The sequence below is a fragment of the Micropterus dolomieu genome, linkage group LG12 (assembly GCF_021292245.1).
Source record: "Micropterus dolomieu isolate WLL.071019.BEF.003 ecotype Adirondacks linkage group LG12, ASM2129224v1, whole genome shotgun sequence".
Lineage (NCBI taxonomy): Eukaryota > Metazoa > Chordata > Actinopteri > Centrarchiformes > Centrarchidae > Micropterus > Micropterus dolomieu.
Genome location: NC_060161.1, coordinates 27,993,071 through 28,013,028, shown reverse-complemented (window position 1 = coordinate 28,013,028; position 19,958 = coordinate 27,993,071). Strand labels below are relative to the sequence as shown.

Genomic DNA, 19,958 nt, shown 5'->3' with positions numbered 1-19,958 from the left:
TGTAGCTTTCATTGCATACATTCTCCTACCAGAGATGCTCATACTCGTGGAAAATCTACTCGAACCCCAAGTGCATATAAAAACACCTCGGCAACCAATTTTCTCCTGCTGTGATTATGATGCACCTCCTGATCAGAACTGACAGCAGGTATAACACATGGTGCATTAACATAAGAAAGTTTTAAAAGGGTAACTTCACATTAGCTAAATATATTATTTTTGCTGACCTCCACTGTTTACAATTCTCTTTGCTGCAGTGATGTAGTGGTGTACTCCAACCTGAAACTTTCAACCAAAAGAGGTCAGCAAAATGCTGCTTGGTGTAATTTTACTCTTAAAAATGACATGCAAGATTTTTATTTATACTTCAGCGCTGGATGGAGAGGTAATCAGCAGTAAGCTGATTGGGTTCACAGTGAATTCATTTAATCTGCATTCTTTTTCAAATCTACTTCAACAGCAGCCAGAGCACTGCTTAACTTTTACCATGTTTATTTTCAGTTCACTAGGTAACACTGATCATTCTGTATAGCTTTGGGGATTCATACTGTATAATGCTCTTCTTTGACCTCTTGTTCTCTATGTATAATAGTGAGGTAGGATTTGCATCTGAATTCAGTGCATTCATTTACACAAGCACAGTACAGTTGACACCTAAATTACACGCAGTACAAATGCTGTATGTGTAAACTATTTATTTCAGTAACGTTTTTCAAAACCATATTTTGAAAATTTGGATCTCTCTCTGTACCTATAATGTATTAGTATCTTTCATAATTAGGGTCATGGTGTTTTAATTAAAGTTTGAATTGAAAGGGAATCATCCCTGGCTCACATTATATGGTATGCATGGATAAACACAACATGCAAGTGCTGCTGGTCACTCTTGTCACCTCCAGTGTTTACAGGAAGGAACTGTTGAGGAGAGGAAGGAAAAGCACCGACAATAGACATGATGGAGTAGAGGAAAGGGGCCAGATAACATTTGAATGTCGATGTTAAAGGTCTAAATATTGTTGCACGTCTTTCAATACTCAAAAATACAAAAACATAATTACAAAATAATAATGAAATAGTTTTGGTACAGCTGTATTGCATTAGTGGTCTTACTTAAGATCAGTGGCTCTCAAACCGGGTTGCGGGCCCAGAGGGGTCGTGAATGTTGAGTGGACCTAAACAAACAAAAGTGCTTTGATGCTAGCAAGGCTATTTTGCTAACTTGAATCTTGTTTATTTCAATCACCTGTATTGTTAAAGATTGACAAAAATTAAATCCACTTTTGCCAGGGTGTTGTTTTTGGCTTCTGAAGTGGGTGCGTGACAGAAAAGGTTTATATGAAGGCTGACGTCAAGATTACGTAAATCATGTACAAGAGAAGTCTAATACTGAGCAAAGTTAGGAAGCGGTTATTTAATAGTGTCCTAACAAATCAGCAGTGAGCTATTTTCAGTAAATACAGAAGCTGTGGTACCAGTTGCCAAGAGCGATCATCACGATCGAAGAAATATGTTGAATTAAGTGTTGTTATTTCACTTAGTAAACTTACAATGCAGTTAATCTTGTATGTCACCATGATTTTGGCTCTGATTGGATGATATTTTCTCCAGCTATGATGGAGACCTGTCATGGAGGGCAACACCAGACCTTTTCCGATTACTGAACAAATCATTGTGGGCTTTAATTCAAAGGTCTGAACCAGGCTAGTAGTTTTTGAGATTTGGTATAGGAAACCTTCTCTACTTTTACACAGATGATCAAGTCATGTCTAAGATGTATTACTGTTCTACTTTGGATCATGTTACTACTGACTTTGTTAAGGTTTTTTATTGCTCAACTAATTATAATATAGCTGAGCGTAAAAGATACAGTAGTTTTCTCAATACCTTAACACAAGGTCCACCTACTTGCGTTTTCTGGGACTGCACACTACATCCTGCACTGACATAGACAGTTGGACATAAATTGCATGCTGCAGACTTGTCTGAGCACATTTCATACTTTGTGTCTATCTATAGGCAGTACTTTATGGTCGTCATTTACTTTGTTGATTCCTTTAAGGTGAGAGCTGGAGGGGAGAGAAGGGAAGTAGTAGGGGAAGTGCTAGGAGGGGAGAGGAAGAAAGAAAATAACAAGGGGGAGGCACAACACCCGGCACCATCAGTTTCCTCCCTTTCTCTCCTCTCACACCACGAGAACAAACTTTCCCTGCACCGTTTCTTTCTTTCTTGCCTTCTACAGTATTCTTTCTTTTCCCCCCTCTCTCCCTCTATATCTCTTCCACTTTGTCTGCTGCTGACACGCTCGTAGCCACAGCCTGAATGACTCACTGGGTTTACCTCAGTAGGCAGCTGGCCTCTCCTCCCCTACTTCTCGTCCTCTTTCCCCTCCGAAGTTTACATGTGTGTGTGTAGTTCTGTGCTGGAGAGAGTTTAGGAATACAGACATGGAAGTTTTCTGGGCCAGGCCAGGTAAGAGACACTGGGAAAGGTTTATTTCTTTGGGTGGCAGGGGTGGGGGAGCGGACGAGGGATTTATGTGGAAGGAATCAGGGTTTTGAGATTTTGGAGCAGGGAGTGGAGTGGTACTGAAATGAGGAGGGCAGCTTATTCTCACGATAAGAAAAGCAGAGGAATGTTACACTTGACATTAGCGAGGGTAATGTGACCGTGTGTTTGCATCGTTTCTATGAGTTAACAATGTTCAGCGTTGTTGCATTTTTGTGTGGCCCTTGCACATTTATGGCCAAGGCGATCTTCTTCTTCTTCTTGAACGTCACACATTGCCTGAGCATCGTGGCTACTATGTGATGTGTGTGTGTGTGTGTGTGTGTGTGTGTGCGCGTGTTTGAGTGTGTTGAGGTTTGACATGAAACTTTTCACAGTTTTGAGAGGCAGGAGCAGTGTAATACCTGGTGTTTGTCATAGAGCTGATGAATTTCACAGGTTTGTAAAAAAGGAAAGTGTTGCAGAAAAGCATGAGAGTATACAGTAAAGAACAAACAGTATTTTCTTAACTTGTTTTGAAAAGAACCACATTGCACGGAGTTAAAAATCTTAAATTAACCCTAAATATACAGTTTTCCACTTGTTTCCATTGGAAAAATCCTCTTTTTCCACAGTATGACAGTATTATTGTTCCAGCTCTTCACCGAAGCTGTGTGATGGTAGATGAGTGAAATATTCAAATATGGCTGCACTGTATATTCAAATGGAAATACATACATATTTGGCATCTCTGGAAACAATTCAGAATTCATATCTTCGGCAGAATTTGAATGTGGAATTGAACCATGTTTGGTTTCACAGCAACAAATAAACATGTGGTCCTGCTAAAGTCTTGACTGCAGACAGACAGCTTAGTGTGTGTTCATGGTTGTGTGTGTGTGTGTGTGTGTCATCACCTCTGAAAGGGTCTTTGTATGTCACAGAGCCCACACTTTGCGCTTTGTTTGTCTTTTTCACCCTTGAAAAGCCTTTACACATGTCTATTAAGTTGCCAAAAGCTCAACTGAGATCATCTATGGGTGTGTGTGCTTGTTTATACTCTCTCTCTCACACACACGCACACTGGTTCGACTATGTTGCTGAAAGTGCATTTTGACTCTGGCTCGGTCACATGTGGTTTTGTGCTCAGCTACAATGGTTTCCAATAGAGCAATCATTATAATGTCCAATACACACACATGCGCGAAAACACACACAAACACACACAGCAGAGGCTTAGCTTTCTACCATTTTACACTCAAGTATGGAAAAATGAAGGCCTGAACCATGACACACACACACACACACACACACACACACACACACACACACACACACACACACACAGTCACAAGCTGCTGCTGTAGCACACATACACAGTATTTCACATACGTATACATCATGCCCAGTTCCACGATAACTCACACACAAGAATGCGTTTCTCATTATCACTCTCTCTCTCTCTCTTGTTCTCTTTCTATGTCTCTTGCCCTAGCCCCGCCGCTGCCCAGTTTAATGTGAAAATGAAAGGGGAAGAAATCAAATCTCATCGAATTTTTATGCAGATGAGTTGCTAAATGCGGCGCCTCAATTGCCGGATCAGCCCAGCTGCAGTGTGTGATGGATAGAGTGATGGGTGTGAGCCAAAGGAGTGAGAGGGACAGGGAGAGGATGGTACGCATAAAAGGCAGTGAAGAAGAGAGTAGTGAAAACCTGCTTGTAACAATAATATTTTAAACTTTGACAGTTTAACAAGCATAGCAAGTTACTTGCTTCTCAGTCCTATGAGGCAGAATTAAGTAAAGAATGATAGACTGGGGCAAAGAAGATGAAGAGGGCAGTGAGAAGGACAGAGCTTAAGGTTACAGAAAGAAGAAACAATAGAGAGAAAGGGCAGGTGATTTGTTCAGAGATAACGATGTGGACAGTAGGCAGGGGCAATAAAATGTCCGTTGCAGGCAGAAAGTCCTAACCTCAGCAGATATGTTCTCTTTTTCTCCTTTAAACCGACATGACATCTGTACATTTCTGGTGATTTGCCTGTAATGTTTACATACTGGGCTGTGTGTGTGTGTGTGTGTGAATCTGAATTACATGAGCGTGTAAATGATTTGACCTGCGAGTCCAGTATTTTGGCTCCATATCAGTAGCTGTGTTTCCATCAAAGTTTTTTATGCGCGTTTTGAAGTATCACATTAGAAAAAGGTTAATAGAAATGCAAAATTTGAAAAGACTTCCTTAATTTCCCCCCCAAAATAGTTTTGCCTTTGTCAAAAAAGAGTTAATGTCCTAAATGGTAGATGTAAACACTTTAACCGAATAAGTTTTGACGTAGCGAACATGTAACTCACGACTGATCAGCTGTTTCCTATGTCGGGGTCTTGCAGGATATTCCCCTAACGTACGGAGACATGGCTGTTGTTAAGATTAAGCTGTTAAGCAAACCAAATACAACAGCTTTAGAGGCGTCGTTAGGCATATTTTTGAACTTTGGAGAAAGCGAGGGTCACTGTCCCCCCTGCTTTTAGTCTTTAGGCTAAACTAAATTAATCTTTCTCCATACTGAATTCACAGACATGAGTATGCTATGATCTTCTCATTTAACTATTTTCATCACTGTGAGAAAGTGTATTTACTTCCATAACAGTAAATAAGGCAGTTATTGCCTTCCAGATATCTCTCATCTCATCTGATCACTCTAAAGAAAGCTCAGCTCCAGCTCTGATCAGCAGTGTAACTCATATCACTCAACTCACAAAAGTCACAGACTTATTAGCTGACTAATAATAACAACAAACGTACCAATATACATTTACAGTTACAACTGCAGACTTTTGCCTTATTCACTTTTTTCAGTCCAAAAACAGCTGTTTTTTTGTGTGTGAAAAGATCGCTGCAGGCCGCCATCTTGGTGTTGCGCAATTGCTGCTCTTAGGTTTCATTTCTCACGTCAAAATGAACGAGAGAAGAAGTGTTGCTTTGGAACAGACGGTCTTTATTGGGCTCTACTGGCCAACTCGGAGCTACACAGACATCCAGTATACTACACGATTCGTCTGCTCAAGACGAAGAGAAAGAGCCATGTTACAGCCATGTAAAGCATGGGGGTGCTTTTGGTTCACAGGAATGTTGATCAATATTCACTGTTTTTATCAATATTTCAATGTTTTGGAAGCTTTATGTTATTTGGAACGTGGTTGTATGGACAGAAATATTTTTGAAAAAAACTCCCAATAAAAGTGAACATATAAACAGTAAATATAGCCAAAACATGGACATTCGCCTGGTATATTTTAGAAAAATAGTAACTTTTGTGTATTCTTTTCATCAAGTTTAAAGTTACAGTTGTATTTGATGTGTATTAGAAGTTATTCAGTTGCATTATAATCTGCAGGATTATGGTTTTGATGGTGATATTGCTATTAAAATATAAATTTTATACCAGGTGAGGATGAAAAAATCATATTTTCCTTTATTGCATCTCCATTTACTCTTTCATATTCATATTCCTTAGCTTCTGACCTTTCAAAGGAGATCAGAATTATGCATCTAGACCTAATGGTTGAGGAGTTATTCCTGATTCATTTGGGGTGTTATTTTAGGCGTTTTTCCTGGAAATAGGTGTCTATATTTAAGAGGGTAAATTTTAATTTAACACAAGATTATCTGGTTCCAGCTTCTCAATTGTGAGAGGTTTCATAGTAATATTTGTAAGTTGATAGGGTTCAATATTTGTAAAGTTTGCTGTTTTATAAATGCTTAATGTGTAGTAGCGCTTTCGTTAGAGAATGCCTAAGGTTGTAAAAAGTACTGATTTTTTTTTTTTTTTTAATGAACTCGTCAGTACTCTCTGGTGGACAAACTGAAATAGAGACAGTATTTTTAAAGTCCTTAAGCATATGTTTGTCATTCAGGTATTCAGGTTGTTTAGAATACATAAAAAGACTGGTTTTAGCAAAATTGTTCTGTTACAAGCTCATCAGATCACTGCAGAGTGATTTACGTTTATTAGAGCTGTCTGTCTGCTGAACAGGAAATTGATGGAGAGCTGTTTCCTGCCAAATTCTCCTCAGAGACAATGGCTCCTGGAAGTAATCTGACTGAGACAGTACACTTCTCTAGGGCCAATGTGTGTGTTGGTGTGTGTGTGTGTGTTGGTGTGTGGTATCATGGGAGGGGGTCTGCGCAACATCAACACTCTGAGAAGTCCAGACACACACATGCACTGACACAGTGTGGGAATTGTTGGATGAAAATAAAACACATTCCTCATGAACAGTGTAGTGGATGTAAAGCAGCGCAGTGGGAGCTGGTATCGGTCGCAGGGTGTCAGTGGGGCTTGTAGTTTGCCGTCAGACAAGGTTAACTCTATCAAAGCAGGCTGGAACTACAGGAAGTGGAGCCAAAGCCAATCTGAGGGTCTGGCAGCTGGCGATAAGGTTCCTGTGGGAATTGTAGTCTGTTCAGATGAGGCCAACTGTCCAAGTGAGCCAGACAGGAAGTGCAGGTCTGGATCTGGAGCTCCAATAGAAACAAACATTTTATTATATCAATCTAATTAGCAGCTACAGTAAATGTAATAAAGATCACTCTGTTACGTCAGGCTGCGGCTTATTGAGAATCAGCTAAATCACTTGTGCACAGTGGGGGAAAGTAACTAGGTACATTTACTGAAGTAGTTTACTTACTAAATATAGTACAAATTGTACATTTACTACATTTATTTATTCAGGGTCTTATAGCTCAATGTTTGGGTTGACCCTAAAATCCACTGAAGAGCTGAGAGGAGCTGCAGAATTTTGGCAATAATACTCGTCACTACAGGCAACCTCTTGAAGATTACACATTTCATTTGATCCATATTAATGTAAAATATTGATTGGTACAGCTTTAAAGTTTTTGAGAGTTTGGTTTTTGATCCTGATTGCTTGGTAGGTTACGATATATAACATACAGATCATCATCAACTCTTTGCTTTTTCTGCTTTCTTCTGATTCAACAAAGAAAACTGTGCAAACATATTAAAGAATTTACTTTAATAATAAACAGAGATATTCCATGCCGTCTAAAACAGTCAATAAGACATCTAATTTTTGCTGCCCTTCTCTTGTCATAGTGGAGTTTATAGGTATGAATGAGTGAGTGTCCACGTATGTTATCCAGCTGTTTGTGGTTGAAATACAAAAAAATCAACCACGGCATCTTTGACCTGGTTGGAAGTTTATCTAAAGTCAAAACTCAGACTAAACACAAAAACACCCAGCGTAGAAAACCCTTGTAGATGCTAAAAATATCAGTGTTTTGTGGAAATGAAATATCGCAGCAGGAGTACAGCTTGTTGAATGGCAAATAAAAGTATGTCTCTTCCTGTTAAGGCAGTGTGACTAGTCTTCGCTGCCTGTTGCTGCAGTTTGCAGCATAAAATATTAAAAGCATCAAAAGTGTTGTTCAGCATAAAATGTTAAAACGACATCATGTGTTGCGGGTGTGTTGTGTTCAAAAGCAAAGGCAAACCTCACTAGCACTGCTACGTGCTGTATAAAGTGTTTCCCTGTTTTGTCCTGTTGCATTTAAGAGAAACAGTCTCAGAGGGGAACAAGACTTACTTCAAACTGTTGCCATCCGAATCCTCAGTGGATTCCGACGTTTGTTTCTGCCTGTCAAACAAACTTTTTTTTGAAACTTTGTGTAGCTGGGTGAGTTTGTGCAGATGTTTTTGCGCTTGGATGGGAGTTGACAGCTGTTCTGAGTGTGTGTGTGTCTGTGTGTGTGCAGTACACCTTGGACCATCTGTGTCCCAGTGTATACAGCAGCAGGGCATGTGTATTTACTACAGGGTCAATGTGTGTGTGTGTGTGTGAGCACGTATTACTCGTGTTGTGGGGACATAAATCTGTTCACACAGTCACATTATGGGGACTTGCCTTCCTAACAGGGACAAAATGCAAGTCCCCAAAACGTAAATCATTACATTTTAGGGTAAACACTTGGTTTATGGTGAGGGTTAGGCAAGTAGTCGTTATGGTTATGGTGAGGAAATTAATGTAAGTGTAATTTCCTCTGATTTGATGTAAACACGACTGTGTGTGTGTTTGTGTATGTGTGTGTGTGTGTGTGTGTGTGTGAAGTAAAGCAATAAAGGAAGATTTATGGACTACAGCAGGATGAGTGCACATCGACCTCCGCTGCTGGAGTTAAAAGGTCACAGAGAGGGACCTTGGCTGGGGAAAGACTGTGTGTGTGTGTGTGTGTGTGTGTGTGTGTGTGCATGTGTAGGTGAAGCAGAAAGTGAATTGGGCAGGGTTGTGAAGAGCAACGGGTATAGCCATTGACCTTGGAAGAACCGTGACATCACATCCTGTCTATTTGCCGCAGTCTGTTTCCTCTGGGGCGAGAGGGGCAACGCGTACACAGATACAAACCCTTGGTTTCCCATGCACACGCACACACGTACAAACTTCCAAAACAACGTCCTCTGGCAGAAGCAGCTGAGTCAGCCTTGAGGGCATTGCCCGGTGATACCTGCAGTATGTGTTATCAATCACTGTGATAAATAATCATTGACTGAGCTGCGGTCGGTGACACACAGTCCATCATAATTGTCTGGACGTGAGTTAGTAGGGTGTATCAAAGTTACAAAGGACACTGAGTGAAAACCCCTACAATTGACTTCAGTAAATTTAAGATAAAACTTTTAGATTGGGATCATAACAACTTCAAAAGAATAAAAACAATGGAATTTTGCATAAAAACAATGGAAAAAATACAAAATCTAAAGCTGAAAACCTGAAATACCTTTAGAGGGAAAGTGAAAGAGATTAGTGAGAAGAGGAAAATAGAAATAAAATGTCACACAAAAGAAGATTTGAGGAAGAAATGGTTGATATTCAAACATTTGTTTAAGTTTAACTTAAAAGTTCATTCTTGACCTTCGATGGGCCATGAAGTTTAACTCAGTTGATTCTCGACACAGCCGATCGGAAAGGCTTCATGTATTCCCTGGTCTGGCAAAATTCAGCAGCTCTTATCAAATGCAACAGTCCCATCACTCCTGGTTTCAATAGTAAACCACCATAAGAATGACAACTACCAACAAAAAACACTATATTCTAAGGAGACACGTTTAACATAAATCATAAAGTAACATTTGTATTTCAAACAAATAACAAACTTTTACAAAACTCTCTTCACCCTCATGCATCATGGGAATTCTGAGGGATGGATGTAGGATATTATGCATCTCCCCGGACTCACACAGTGTGCAGCGGTTTAGTTCCGGCGGCAACTCACACACCCTCAGAAGTGTTTCAGCAGCGGAGCGTACTGCCTGCCCCACGTTAATGACTTGTTTTTAATATGTCTTTTTGTACTTCTTCTACCTTCACAGCTCTCTGTGACCCGCTTTCATTTCTTGTCTTGACAGCTGCATCTACCAACTAGGGAGCATTTCAGAATAAGAGCGTTTTGCCTGCCAGATTTTGCATGTTTAGATTTTGTTGATTTGGTGATTAGTTCATGCTTTTTGTGCTTCTACTATGGTTAAGTAGGCTGCATAGTTGTTTCTTTTTTTGTCTGATTTAACTGTGTTTATTGTTGAATTGGTTTAAATGACTTGGTAGCAGGTGGGCCCCTTGGTGAAGCTCCGCCCCACTGTTTTGAGAGTCTAGCTCCGCCCCCGACATTAAGCAACTATTTTGGTTAAGAGTTGTGACAAAGCTATGTTGAAGTGGGACATTTTAAAGCTGAGGAATAAACTTTACTAGTAGAGTTGATAAATATAAATAAATATGAGATGACAGTAAATTTAAACTGAAAATACAACAAATATCTTAACAATAGTGATCATAGTCAAAGAACAAAGTCTTAATCCAGCAGATTTTCCTTTAAGTCTGGCCTGTTGGTTCAAAGAGTAAAATGTACAAGTCTTCTTTGCGATTACCTCATTGGTTTATGGTAATCATACCATTGCCTCAGCATGATTCTGTTACTAATTTGTTGTTGTTAAATGCTCCACGCAGCACCTTCAAACAGCCTTCGTGTATCTGTGCTGCTGCTGACCTCATTTTGACTGAAATGATGCGAGATTATCACTGAAGGGGAGTTTTAAGGGGATCTGAGGGGATTTTGTAGTTCAGAGACGAGTACAAATTAAGATAAAACTCATATTTGGGTCGAGAAGCTCACATAACACAAAGTCAGATGCTCGTACACAGCCAGCGGTGCTGCTGCAGAAAATTAATGACATCAAAGATTAGGAATCCTGCTTTGGGAAACAGCTTTTTAACTTCAACGTTGGACTGTCTGAAATCATGCCTTTTTCCCTTTTAAGGTGGATCTGAAAATGACTCAATCATTGGCAGCACGGCACATTAGATCATTGTGGTTATTAGATATTCCACACCATATTTAACCAATCTGGATTTGTTTACCGCTGGACTGTATTTAAACTGTTATTAATCAAGGAAAGTTATGCATATGTGGAATACACAACAGCCTGCTTTGCATTTATATACTTTTTCACTTTTGAGAACTCCATCGGCTAAATAAGTCTCCTCATGCCTGAAATGCCTTGCTCAAGGGAATAGTAGTTGATGAGTCAGGAGTGAGCTTTACTGAGCTTTCAAACTTGCATGTCCTCTAAACTGTGGCAGTTTAAATCTGCTGGATTAATTGTCCTGCATTTCTGGAAAATAAATGTTATGTTCACATTTTATATTAAGAAAAATTAATAATTTCCACCGTTCAGATTTGTTGAAGCATTTTTAGCATTGTGAATGTTACCCGGAATCCACGTTCTCATTTGCATGTGACGTAGGTGTGTGCCATGTCATATTATTCATGATAAAACCGACAACACGTTGATGCATTTATGCCATGATTTTGTACAGAACCAACACACATGGCGGAAATCACAAGTAATGCTGCTGTTGGTTCCACTGTAGAAGAGTTGGTTCAAAAAAAAGGACTGACTTTGGTAGCGTTTGATAGCATCAGCCTTCAAAGACAAAGAGCAGATTACATGTCGCACAATGAAGGACACATACACCCTCATTAGATTTATCGCAAGGCGAAACATGTCAGGGTCTGATTCAGCTGATATGAAAATGAGTGAAAGATCACAATATACCGTATGTTCATTTTGTGGTAATTAAAAGACATAAGAAAGGAAAAGAAAGATAATCTTATCAGTTTTCACAGATTGGGAGAGATGGAGTCAACTGGAAATGGTCACAATGAGATGAGGTTGTGTAAGGAAATTTAAACTTTAATACTGATCAGCCAGACTGTGTGCAGCAGTGACTCTCTCTCTCTGTCTTTTTCTCTGTTTTGATATCAGCCTTTTATTAAATCCTAGATATTAGTGAGTCATGTCTTATGTCCCTGACCACAGCTTTTATTTAGTTTTGTTATGTTTATGATCAATTTTCCATTTAAAGGATTAATATGCAGGAAAGGTTCACCTTGCTGTGAACACCTGCAGAGACTAACAGAGCTTCAATTAATTAAGTCTGGTTTTATTGAAGAGTTTTAGTGCCCAGTGGAGGTCTAAATGCTGCACCAGAGGCCATTTTACAATTAAACCAATGAACTTCTGGTTGAAACACTGGTTTCAAGTTTGACATTTTGTTGGCACCAATACAGTAAAATGTGGAAAAAAAACTTTTATTCAATGGACACAAAATATTAGAAATAAGCAATTGCAGTTGCATTTAAGCATTAGCCTACAATATCCATATAAACTGTGTATTACATTAACACACAAACGCACACGAGTAAACCCAACATGTAATGTCACTGAAATGCTTAGTCATTTATGCTTGTGTGTGTGTGTGTGTGTGTGTGTGTGTGTGCACCTGTTTGTGTGTGTGAATTTAAATGTGTCTCTGCCATTTCCCGCCAGCCTGAATCAGCTGTATCCATGGCAACCGTGGCATAATAATGGTTATTAATTCCAAAATTACAGACATTGTCTCCATGTGCCAGATTAGTAGAGGAAGCCAGTGTGTGTGTATATGTGTGGGTTCCCAATAGTGAGTCACGTTAAAAATCTACTTGTTCAACTAACCATCACAATCAAAGTGACGTAAATCTCTGAATCACTTATTAGCATAAAATTAGGTCTTTGTTCCTGTTAGCAAACAGGCTGAGTGTATACAGCTCCTCAGTTAGGCCCTGACTGACACACACACAAACACACACACACACACACACACACACACGCACTCATGCACACGCGCACACATGTGCACACAAAATCTATACATCTATATTCACAAAATGGCCATTTGGCATGTCAATTGTTTTGTTTGTGTTCAGTTCAGTGGAGCTTATTATCCATGGTGGCTGAGCCAGGTGGATTATCCCTGTGATTACACACACACACACACACACACACACACACCTCCTCATTACACTCAATTCCATTACTCCACCCTCTCACTTGTCCTCCATTTTGTGTGTGTAGGTGTGTGTGCGCGCGTAATGAAGGGAGATATGACAGAAGAAGAAAGAGGGAGAGAACGGAAAGCTCTGGGGAATAAGTGAGCGATGACAGGGGGAAAGGAGAGCAGGAAGCGATAGAGAGAGGTGGAAAGGAGGAAGTTTGTGTGATTGAGGGCATAAAGGATGAAATCAGGCGAGACGTGGAAAAAGAGAGGAAGGAAGAAGGGAAGTGATTTAGAGAAAGAGGGAGGCGGAGGATAAACGAGTGAAAGGAGGGAGGGCGAGGATGAATTGTGGCTCATGTCACTATAAATTACTTCTAGGGTCTAATAACTTTAGACAGCCAGGTCTCACTGTACAGGAGAGGAATATACACCCTTTTAGTGAATGTGTGTGTATTGATTTAGGAACTGTATTTGTGTGATAACATTTGCTTCAGATGAAACATCTGTCCGTTAATAAGCTGTCTCTCAAAATTATTGTCAGGGTTCTCCAAAGTGTTGTGCTTTTTACTTCAAGCTAGTACGACTGTAACATCTGTTGACATATTTGTCTTTGTTTTGTATTTTATTACATGTATAGTACATTTAAGGAAACAGAAAACCTTTATTGATTGTTGTGCTCTAATACTTTTTGAGGTGTCCTTAAAATAATGAAAGATTAAAGGAGAAGCTATATATTGCTATATAAGATAAGAACAAGCAATTCTTTATTTTGTTACTGTCAACATATCGCATGAAATGACCAAAATCAACTGATTGTATTTGTTAATGCTTTCTGACTCCCATACATTGTATTTGGCTCTCAGCCCAAAGCCCATTGTCCCTACTGAAGATGTAAATTTATTTTTATTTTTAAAAAAGCTAATTGGCTAAAACAGCTGGTCATTTTTAGCAAACGCTGCTAAAACAGGAGTAAATAATGCATTTGTTGGGGACTATGTTCAATGGCGGATTAACGCATATTTAGTGCATATGCAGTAGCAGGACGGTGTATGTGGGATTGAGTCAAAATAGTGTGTTTGTTTTGGATGAGCATATAGCGCTCTATGGTACAGTAAAATAAGATATGTCAGGCCTTGGATACAGACACAATACTTGTCAGTGGGTAGAAACATCAATTAATTTTTATCTTTGGTCTTTCAATGGAATTTAGTAAGACAGTAAGAAAAATAAACAATATCACAAGACTAATTTGAGTCCTGTGCATTTTCATGTTGTTTGTTCCCTATATCTGTTTTTTTTAGTTGTGTGAGGACTCTATTGCTACATACAGCATGCCTTTGTTTTGTCATTTTGGTTTTATTAAAGGTCATGAATCTAATGTCATGTAGAGCTGCAACTAACAGCATTATATTATATTATATATATATTATATTTATTATTGAATAATCTGCCATTTATTTTCTTGATTCATTGTTAGCTGTAAAATATTGAGGGATGTGACAGTTTCCCGTAGCCCAAGGTGACATCTTGAAATAGCGTGTTTTGTCCAAAAAACTGTCCAAAATCCAAATATTTTCAGTTTAATATCATATAATGCAGGAAAACAAATGACAAATATTGAAACAAAAGATTGCAGACAAAAGCTCATAAAATATCCATAAAGTTCTGTTTTAAAGCTTCAGGTAGCTGCCTCTTCACATAAAATGATCACATAAATCATTGATGCAGTTAGTGGCTTACTCAAGTCATTGTCTGTGTTTTATACCTGCTTCTCCTGCAGGGGGCAGCACTGAGCTGCAGGGAGGCCACTGGCTGCAGCAGTCAGAAGTGTATGCATGCATACACAAACACACCCATAAACACACATGTACGCACTCAATTTTCCACCAATTTAGCCACTTAGAGTCAATCTGATGTGCTATGAGGGAACATTCACGCCTGTGTCCAGAGCAGCGGGTACATTAATTAGCATTCTTCATCTTATTTAGCCAAAGTCTCCTTAAAATACTCAGATATCGTTATATGCCACAGCTGGGACTTCAAGTCCTTTCAAAAACCCTCTTCATGAGAGCTGCACTGCATTCTGCACAAGATCTTTAATGAATATGTTTACGCTTTTTTCTCCATATTTCACTAAGAAATGTCCCACATGTCCCGCATGGATCAAAGTTAATGGGCACTCAGGGGGAAAATGTGCCTTCAAGTCTGTGAAATGAAAAATTATAAGGCAGAAGTGGCCTTGATTTTTCATTTCATTCTTGAATTGTCAGACAGTTATGCATGAATGTGACTCTACCTTGTGTGACACCAATGGTTTTGTTAGGTGATTTGTGTCAGACACTGACAGGGGTTTGGATATAAACTAATAACATTTTGATCAATAAGCCAGGTAAACCTCCAATACAAAGTTGAATATTGACACATTTGAAGAGGTTTTTATAAGTTTTTTATAAATAATTTTTGGGACATTTTTACCTTTATTCTGATAGGGAACTTCAGAGAAAGAAAGCACAGCCCTGGCTTAATGGTGTGGTACCAGGGCACTCTGAGGTGTTATACATTTCAATAATATCACGCCCTCCATAAGACTTTGACTTATGTTTAACAGAAACAGAAACTGGAATCTTGTTACTTTTGGGCGGAGTGTGAGACTCCCATTAACAACAGCACAAATACGTATCGCATTAAGATTTTCCCAAAGACAGAAGTATGGGTCCAAATAAGCACTCTTGTTTTCCATGTTGTATTCTGGATAGGAAACTTGTAGCAGCATTGGTCAGAGAATAGCAGAGCACACTGCCAGTAGAAGAGGGAAAGTCAACTCTACATGAAACACTGCTGCAACAAAAGAATAACAAACACACCTGTACTAGAAACTTCACCATAGATGGTTGGAAGATAGATTTGTTGAAGAAGATGGCGCCATCCTTCTCTATTTACAGCAGTAGTGGAGAAAGTAGTGGGACGTGTGGTATACAATGGTATTTGAATTGAGGTGAATATGGGCCTTTAGTCCTGACATGCAATCTGTAATGAACTCATACAAGCTTAATGGATGCTACATGCACAGCAAGAAACTGAGGAGAGAAAAAGTGAACGCATGTTTGGTAAAAAGACCCAAACAGCCAGCAAGACAAAAAATACAGATATATTCAGACTATTGGACGAACCCAGGCTTATACCAGTAAATATCTGACCAAATCAGACAAAAAACACCAAAATATATTGGACCAAACCATTCACCAAAAAAACACGGAAAATATCGGACCAAACCAGGGTTAAAACACAATTGAATAATAGACTAAAACAAGACTTAATCACCTGTAAATACGGGACCGAACCAGGTCTAAAACACCAATAATATTGAACCAAACCCGGGTTAACAACATCACTAAGTACTGGACCAAACTATGGCTAAAACACCAGTAACTTTTGGTTTAAACGCTTATCAATGGTGAATGCAAAAGCTTTTGATCCGATGTCATTATACAGATAATGTATCAGTTACAGATGAGTAAGTGGGACATTAGTGGTAAAGTTCAAACGTTTTTGTGCCAATATGCATCACAAATCTAATCTGACATACTCCTCACACTTGTCCTTTCCTGACTCACCGTGCGTCACCATTGGTCAATCATAGCAGGAAGAAACCCGCGGCTTCCTGTGTACCTTTCGTGCCACAACACCTCAGATTCACACTCAGCTAATTGCTCATTCAGCCACCAGGGTGAGTAGGCTGCTCTGGCACGGGCAGAGTCACAAAAAATGTTAAATGATTACAACTTTATGCAGCTTTAAACAACAATGTGACTCAGATTAAATTAGATTGGCAACGTCAAAAGGTTGTTGTGTGCTACTTTTTGTTGCTTAATCCACCTCAATTTTCATTAACTGATTTTTGTCCCACTGGTTTATGGACTAGATGTTCACTAAAGCCCACCAGTCAAAATCAAAAAGTCAGTTTTATCTACAAATGCAAAACTTAAGTTATCATTTGGCTGTAAAGGTCTTATCTAATAAAATTGATTAATATCAACAGAAATGTAGTGAAAAAATGTGAAAAGGCACTATTACCCCTAACCTTAAACATAGGGTTAGGTATTATTTGAAATGTTTATATACAATACTTAAGTCTAGGTACAGATGCTAACCAATACTTTTAATATCTTAGCCTTAGAAATTTAGACAACCATACAAGAACTCTGCTTATAGAATAGTGTAGAAGTAGATAATATAATAGTGTAAAAATTGTTTTGTAAAATTGGAAATATAAATATTTTGATCAGAAACAGCCTGATCAAATAATAAGTGAAGAAGAGTATAAGTCTGAGCAACATTCAGCGCCAGCACTGTAAAGTTTTGTAAAGATACTCTGTCCTACAGATACTTCGGTTGGTACAAAAAAGTATAGAGATATCCAGATTTTAGCACGTATTTTCTGAATTTTCACTCAGTTATAGGTTCTGGTGCTTTATCACCTTGATAGCAAAGACTCTCACAGTTCAGTTATATTATCTACACGACCTTTGTTGTTACTCAGTGGTTACAACAAGGGTCAGTAAGGATAATGTCATAGCGCAGGAAGCCTGGTTCATTTCGGTAACGATACCCAGAAGGACGACTAATGTTCGGTTATGGGTCTCAGTGTCGTCAGTAAATCTAGTTTACTGCACGGCTTGCATTAACTGGGACAAAGCACAAGGCCTGCACACACACACACACACACACACACACACACACACACACACACACACACACACACACACACACTTTGTTTTAGCCAGGCTTTTCAGTTTGCAGTGACAGTGTTATTTAAGATGAGCATAAATGAGTCTGCTGAGCACTGGGCTAGTGCTAACAGTGCCTCATAAGCCCATCATTCACAAATGTGCGCGCGCATGCACACACACACACACACACATTTTTTCCTCTATCCCTGTGGGGACATCTCAATGACATAATGCCTTTTCTAGACCCTTACCTTAACCTTAACCATCACAACTACATGCCTAACCCTAACCTTACCCTTAACCTGATTGTAACCTGAAACCTAAAACCAACCTTCAAAAACCAGGTCAGCACTTGGCATACGCCAGTAGCTCCTGGCCTGTCAACCACATGACATTTCCTCACAAGTGTGTGAAAGATGCACAGATGTATTTTTAGCAGGCATACACAAAATCTGTGAGAGTACATGGGCGATGAAATATGAGCAATGGGTAACTTGCGTTCATTCATTCGTGTGTGTGCATGTGCGTGTGTGCGTCTGTCGATAACAGCTTGTCCAAATCTGTGTCCACTCTGCTGACACTCCTACTCACACAGAGGGGGATGAATTAGTAATGGGCCTTAGAGGAAAATAAGTTCATGCAACACCTCGCTAATGCATGTGTGTGTTTGCGAATGTGTGTCAGTATAGAGTAGGTGTATTGCGAAACTTTTTGTCTATTTTCTGCACTTTTGTTTGTTTGTAGTGTTTGTGCATGTAAGCTTTGTATGTAGCATGGACACCATACAGTGTGGACTGTCAAACTTGTTCACGCTTGAATATGTTGGAGATCGAAAAGTTTGTGTGTGTGTGTCTTCAAGAGGATGTGCGTATGTGTGTGTGTGCGTGTGTGTGCCATTTCTCTCCCTGTTGTGACAGTGGGCGGCAGAAGAAAGTATCACTCCTGTGTTTTCTCTGTGTCAGCTGGAAGTATCGCCGGGCATTTCTATCCTCTCTCACCTCTCTTGTTTTCCTCAGTCTCTCTTCCTTTCTGTCAGGGTGTATTGAGAGCGGGGAGGTCAATGGGTGCGCTCCCTCATCACCAGGATAAATTTTGTGACTGACTTTGTAGGTCCCACTCAGCTCCAAACCATGCATGTTATGATGCTTTGAAGATATTAAAACCATTCCTCAAAGTCAGTTTTTCCAAAACTTTTTTTTCCAGTCTTGAATTTGATTCCAATAATATCATCAAGAACATTTACTGCATTTCACACACTTTTCTCATTAGGTTCCGTCCTGGTTCCAGACCTCTGACTCGCTGCCCACATCTCAATCAGACCTTTGTAGGCGGAATTAAGAATGGGGACTCCATCTGTCGGTGGTTTTTCTTCTGCCGTGCAAATCACAAAACGTTGCCCAAACTGCCTGAGTTTTAGACACAAAAAACATGAGGCTCTACACTGGTAGTGAACTTGAGCGCAAGATAGGCTTCTTCGTATTTTGGATGTGAAGTGTTTGCTTGATGAGCATCACCTGCTTTGCTTTTCCCTGTCAAAAGTCTGTCCATCTTGTACTCAACATGTTGTTTTGCTGTCTGAACAAATATATAAAATGCTAAACTGTCACCATTTAAGCACTCAGACTTACTTATCGTGCCCAAATTATTATTCTTCATTTTCATTCCACAGAGACATTTATTCCTTTGCTGTATTGTTAACGAGTAACTACACCCAGGCTGACAATTTTACTTTTGGTAAGAGATGAATATAATTGCTGACGTAATCTGCACTCTGCGCATGCGTTGGCGTCTGTAGCCACCTGTCGGAAGCTCCGTCTTAAACCGGACTCTTATCCAGTTTTAATCCACTCTTTTTTCGTTACATTTTTTATATACTTTTTATTTAACTTAACTTTATTTAAGTTTTACGTGGGTTAAGGATTTTAGTCATCCGACATGGATTTTAAGATAGATGACCGTAAAAACGCGATCAACGCTACTGATCGCAACAAAGCTCCGGTGACTATGCTAGCTGAGATAACTCTGCCCCATGAGGACTGCTCACTCCTTAAGACAGCGAACAAGAAGATTGCTGACCTTATGGAAGACATCCGACAACTTTCAGAGGAACTCAAAGAGAAAGATTCCCTGCTGACTGGCTTTATGGATGTGGCTTCAGTACAAGCCAAACAGATTGTTTCTCTTAGCGCAACCGCTAACATCCAGGACACCGTGTTTTGGGACCCCTCTAGTCTTCCAAGGCTTTCATCCTGCTCGACTCCGAAGCATCAGTCAACCTGGGCTGAAGTGGTGGTCCGTGGCTGCAAGAGAGGCTCGGATGGGGCTGCCTCTCCTCCGCACATCGGCCTCTCCAACC

At 39.6% G+C, this 19,958-nt stretch overlaps 1 protein-coding gene across 1 annotated transcript in view; it reads left to right on the top strand.

The window, feature by feature from the left end:
• Positions 1-2,303: 2,303 nt before the first annotated feature.
• The window catches only part of LOC123979882 (NHS-like protein 2), a 66,976-nt gene continuing 49,321 nt past the window's right edge, over positions 2,304-19,958 (top strand). Inside the window, exon 1 of the mRNA XM_046063992.1 lies at positions 2,304-2,469. Coding sequence (XP_045919948.1) covers positions 2,445-2,469 — 25 coding nt within the window. The 5' untranslated portion in view covers positions 2,304-2,444. The remainder of the gene's footprint in view (positions 2,470-19,958) is intronic.